General features: G+C 41.6%; 1 protein-coding gene across 1 annotated transcript; it reads right to left on the reverse strand.

The window, feature by feature from the left end:
* Positions 1-3,087: 3,087 nt before the first annotated feature.
* LOC136986897 (uncharacterized) lies at positions 3,088-4,068 on the reverse strand. Its single transcript, XM_067284563.1, has one exon. The coding sequence runs from the start codon at positions 4,066-4,068 to the stop codon at positions 3,088-3,090; it is 981 nt and encodes a 326-aa protein (XP_067140664.1).
* Between the last annotated feature and the right edge of the window lie 1,870 nt (positions 4,069-5,938).

Below are 5,938 nucleotides of genomic sequence, written 5' to 3' on the forward strand. Positions count from 1 at the left end.
AAACTACTGGTGAGATAATCTTAGCGATCTCATAAGGTCCTGACCACTTAGGTGCCAATTTAGCGCTGAAGTGTCGGCTAGAAGAAGAAATAGGGTGAGCTTTTAAGACAACTAATGAACCCACCTTGAATGTATCTGGCCGTCTTCGTGAATTGTAAGCCCTTCTCTGTTTCTGTTGTGCAGTTCGCACGTTGTCTCGGGCTTGTTTTCTTATCTGTTGTAATTCTGCCCATTTTTCTCTAATAGTCGTAGGGCGACTTGGATAAGCCGTTAGACGGTCCCACGGGAGTGCAATCTCTCTCCCGAGATGTAGTTTAGCTGGCGTATATTTCGTCGAATCCTGTTCTGAAGTTCGTAAGGCCAGCGCAAATTCCGATATATGTGTGTCCCATTCTTTGTGGTTCCTTTCGATGTATGCCGCAATCATCCTACCCAAGGTGCGGTTTGTTCTTTCCGTAAAATTCGACTGAGGGTGATATGGCGTCGTCAGGATGTGCTTAATTCCGGTGCGGTTACAAACTTCCGCTAGGAGGTGAGATATGAATTGGGGTCCGTTATCGGATACTAAGATTTTTGGCATGCCATACCTGCAAAAGTATTCTTTATACATACAATTTACCACATTTTCCGCGGTAATCTTCCGCAGGGGAAAAATCTCCACCCACTTACTGAAATAATCCACCATAACAAGAAGATACTGATTACCTTTGTTGGACTTGGGATAGGGTCCCATAATGTCTACGCCTACCTTTTCCCCTGGTTCCGTTATCTCGGGGACTTGCATTAGTCCGGCCGTTTTCTTCTGGTCGAACTTCGTTATCTGGCATGTATGGCATCCTAGTACATATTCTTTTATGTCCTTTCTCATTCCAGGCCAATAGCAACGTTGTTGTATTTTTTTCGTAGTCTTTCGTACACCTAAGTGGCCAGCAGTGGGATGATTGTGTAGTTCTTGTAATACATCCTCTCGTAAGTTGTACGGAATTACTGGTCTGTAACCTCCAGTGTCATCTGTTTTCCGGCTATAATATAAAACATCATTTACTAGCCGGTAATGGGATGACTTACCTACTATTTCTGCTGACATGGCTGGGTCATTTGGTAAGTTCCCAGTCGCTAAGTAATCGTATAGTCCGCTCCACTGTGAATCAGTTCGTTGAGCGTCTATAAGGTCTTTCTCTCGTTCAAATGTTGTTACCGCTAACAATTTTGCGGTTATGTCCGAGTCGTTACTTAGTTGTGGATCTTCTAATGGACGTCTAGATAAAGCGTCTGGCAATTGATTGTCCTTTCCACTTCTATGTTGGATTTGGAAACTAAATTCCTGCAATCTTAATGCCCATCTCATTAACCTACCTGAGAGGGATGTAGAACTATTAAGCCATCGTAATGCAGAATGGTCCGTTACGACGGTGAATTTGGTTCCGTCTAGGTAGATTTTGAACTTCTCTGTAGCCCATACAATGGCTAGACATTCAAGCTCCGTGGCCGTATAGTTCCTTTCGGCTGCGTTTAAAGTACGGCTAGCGTATGCAATGACTTTCTCCTGGCAAAGCACTGCTCCCAGTCCTACCGTGCTAGCGTCTGTATATAACGTATAGGGCACACCTGGCCTAGGAAGCTGCAAAATAGGTGCAGTTATCAACTTACTTTTTAGCTTTTCAAAAGCTTGCCGGCATTCTTCCGTCCACTCCCATCGTTTCCTTTTCCGCCGTAATTGATACAATGGTTCGGCAATAGTTGCGTAATTAGGTATGAATCTACAGTACCAGCTGCACATTCCTAAAAAGGTGCTAAGATCCTTCGTATTTCTGGGCGTCGGAAACTCTCGAACGGCCCTTACTTTTTCATCTTCCGTCGCAATGCCTTTATTGCTGACTTTAAATCCCAGGTACTGAACGTCTGGGCGGCAAAAGTTACTCTTAGCCAACTTAATGGTTAGTCCTGCAGCTGCCAATCGTTTGAGTACATTGGTCAAATGTTCGATGTGTTCTGTAAAAGTAGATGAGTATATAATAATATCGTCTAAGTAAACTTGGCAATACTTCCCTTTTTCTTCCTTTAGGACTTTGTCCATTAGTCTTTGGAATGTTGCCGGGGCGTTTTTGAGTCCAAACGGCATGACCAGGAATTCATACAAGCCACTATTCGTAATAAAGCTTGTCTTCGGTCTGTCTTGTTCCTTTAATGGCACTTGCCAGTAACCAGACGATAAGTCCAAGGTAGTTATAAAGTTCGCTTCTTTAAGCGAAGTCAGTAATTCTGAAATAATCGGTAAAGGATATTTATCAGTCACTGTTACCTGATTTAGCTTTCTATAGTCAATACATAATCTCCAATCGCCCGTTTTTTTCTTGACCATGACGACCGGGGATGCCCACGGAGAATTTGATGGTTGGATGATACCATCTCTTAACATTTCCGCTATCTGGCGGTTCATTTCCTTTAACTTTACGTCAGAGTATTTATACGGACGTCCACATACTGGTGTCGCTTTGTCAGTGACGATTTCATGTTCTATCATATTAGTTAGTCCCGGCTTATCTGTAAACAGTTGCGAGTATTGCAATAATACATTTTTCAAAGTTACTAACCTTTCACCACTTAAAGTGGTTTGGAGTTCGTCCCACTTAGGTGAAATTCTCTCTTTGGGATGACTTACGTCCAAAGAAATTGTCAAATTTTTAAAGTCCATTGTTATTCTATGATTCTTGGCGAAATCACGCCCTAGTAAGCATGGCATTATAAGTCCTTTTACTACTACGCACGTCTGTCGAAGGGTAACACTTCCAATCTGGATTTTTGCCAGGAATTTTCCAATGGAGGTTCCTTTTCCTCCTTCAATGGCTAACTTAAAATTCGGTCCTGCTTGTAACCGAATATTTCTATTCTGCAAAGAAATTCTCCTCCACACTAATTCATTGATTAAAGTAAAGTCAGAACCCGTATCAATCCGGGCTGAGGTTAGTACTCCATTAATAAAAATATTTACCTCAGGCAACTTGGAGGCTTCACTCACGATTAGTCCTACGGTGGAGGTATTTGGATCCATATCGGAGACAGGATCCTCCCCTCGCTGTCTCCGGTTTAGTTTAAAGGTTTTCTTTTTCCATTACCCTTCCTTTTCCAGGTTACTTTTCTTTCGGGACTATTGGGCGTCTTGACATTTGTTTGATCATTTTGTCCTTTCCCTTTTGGACAATTCCTCGAAAAATGTCCCACCTCACCACATGAATAACAGGCCATGGGTGACTTTGCCGGTGCAAAATTTTTCGGCTCTAGCTGCTTACTTACTTTTCGACAGTCCTTAATCTGCTTTGCACTGTCAGGAGAACCTTGGTCGTTTCGTCTAAATTCGTACTCTTTCGCAGTACGTACTAACTCGTTTAATGAATAAGAACGGCGATTTTCCAGATACTCACGTAACGGAAGAGGCATCTGGGCAACTACACATTGTATAATTTCCTCATCTCGAGCTAAAGGTCTCCACGTGCGGTATAGCTGCACTGTGGTCCATATAAACTGCTCGACTCCATTGGTTCCTGTGTATTGTCGACTAAATAGTTCTTTAGCGACAGCTACTTCGTCAGCTAAAGGAGCGTAAAGATCCAGAAAAGATCGCTTAAACAACGGCCAACTGTTGCCGATTCGGTGGCGTCCTTCATTCTTCCACCACATTGCTGGGCTACCGCGAAGACAACTAGCGGCAGTATCAACCCATCTAGTGTTCGGTATTTGGTTTACCAGGAAATGCTGTTCGAGGTCCTGCAAGAAATCATTAGCAGTTAATGCTGACCTACCGTTAAATTGGATGGCTGGCGGCGGCGGTGCAGTCTGAAGCCAGACCATCGATGCATTAGATGTAGGCACTTCCTGTCTCGGAGTAGAAGTTTCGGGCCGTACAGCACTTGTAACGTTCGGTGTTGTTGGCTCTACAATTCCAGACGTGACACATGAAGTCAGATGAGTCACGGCATTTGACAAGGATGACACTTGTTGCAACAGTACTGACAATTGTTGTTGCAACTGGTTATATTCGGCTCGGGTGACTGGTGCACTATCTTCCATTTTTTTGAGATTACGAGGTGTTATTCCTCTAAGCTAAAGTCAATATCAACAAAGAAAGCAACAAAGTCTAATATTAACCTTTAGAGTCCCTGTTCGGGCGCCAGTTGTAAAGTACTATTTTAATTTACAACGATTATCGACTCTACCGTGTCGGAAACAACCGTTAACCTACCGGGTACTTTACTCGGATTCGCGTTAGCGTGCCAGGCCTGGACTTTAAGCGTGCACCGAATTAAATAAAGACAATATTTGTCAATAGAAAAAAACCAAAGATTTAATTAATCGTTTAGCAATAACTATGTACAATATTTAGTAAAATCAAACAATAATTTATTCAAAGAAATTCAACAAAGTCAACCCGACAATTCTCGATTCAAATCTATGTCTAACTTAACTCTATTCCCCTTGGGAATCCGACAAAACCAAAAGTTTAACTTATAACAATAATTCTTATAAACTAGAAATCCTAATCGTCACCTCAATATACTCGGAACCTATTTCCTTAAACTCTCAAGACTTTCTCAGACTGTCGATCCAAACTTCGAATCACTTCAAAATCACCTTGGAACTACTCGAGATCCTATCGGACACCTCTATTACTGCTGCGAAGCTCACCAAGCTCGTTGCTATCAGAATTCACCTCTCCGTCTTCACTTGAGACTCGGGATTTATAGTGTGAGGTGACGTCACAATTCTGAATGCGGTCACTCCCCTCATTTACATACTTAAATGCTAACAATAACGTTTTTCATCGTCTGGCAGCCCTTTTTCCGACAGTTTACTCACTAACCTTTTACATTATTTGTTGTTACAATTCTTTCCGGGACGTTTTTATTACTTAAGGTTTAGCGAGTTTTATTTCGTGCTTGTAGGTTCTCCCCCCCCTCTTCTCGGTGCGGACCTATTCTTTGCCGCTCGGGGCGCGAAAATGTGCGTGAGTCCTATGGCGCTTTTCTTTCGTCGGTGAGTTGGGTTTTAATTCTTCTCTGTTTAATTACTGAAGGTGAATGGTGAGGAAACCTTCGTCCTAACAAAACATAAGCCCCAAACAAAAATAGAATAATAAGCAAAATAAAAGTAAAATAAAAATAACGCTCGGACTTGGTTCCTTACAGCAATTACCTGTCTTCCAACACTCTACAAATTATTGACATCCTGTATTGCAAACAAAATATACAAACATATTGAAGAACACGACATTCTAACGGAACAACAAAAAGGTTGCCGTAGAAATCACAGGGGATGCAAAGAACAGTTACTCATAGATTCAGTCATTCTACGGCAAGCACACAGACAACACAGAAACATACACATGGCATATATAGACTACAGAAAAGCATTCGACAGTGTTCCACACAGTTGGCTGCTACATATCCTACACATGTACAAAATACATCCATCACTCATTGCATTCTTTCAAAACACTATGCAGCACTGGAGAACAACACTACATCTCAGGGTTAATAACACTTCCATACAAACAAACCAAATTTTTATTAGGCGAGGAATTTTTCAAGGAGATTCCTTGAGTCCTCTCTGGTTCTGCTTAGCCCTGAACCCATTATCCAACATGTTAAACAACACGCAATATGGTTACAATATAAGACACAAAAAAACAACACAGTTTACACTGTCACATCTCATGTACATGGATGACATAAAACTTTATGCATCCACACAAAAACAACTTCATCAACTCCTACAAATCACACATTCATACACCAAGGACATACAAATGGAATTTGGCCTAGATAAATGCAAAACAGTTCACATAGAAAAAGGAATCCTGAAGAAAGAAGATTTTGCACTTGGAAATGGAGACATTATTGAATCCATGGAAGAAGGCGAGTTCTACAAGTATTTAGGATTC

Source organism: Centruroides vittatus, unplaced genomic scaffold (genome assembly GCF_030686945.1).
Source record: "Centruroides vittatus isolate TY-2023 unplaced genomic scaffold, ASM3068694v2 contig_1012, whole genome shotgun sequence".
Lineage (NCBI taxonomy): Eukaryota > Metazoa > Arthropoda > Arachnida > Scorpiones > Buthidae > Centruroides > Centruroides vittatus.

What these genes read in the sequence shown, in the direction of transcription:
- LOC136986897 (XM_067284563.1), bottom strand. Translation starts at nt 4,068, where the DNA reads ATGGAAGATAGTGCACCAGTCACCCGAGCCGAATATAACCAGTTGCAA.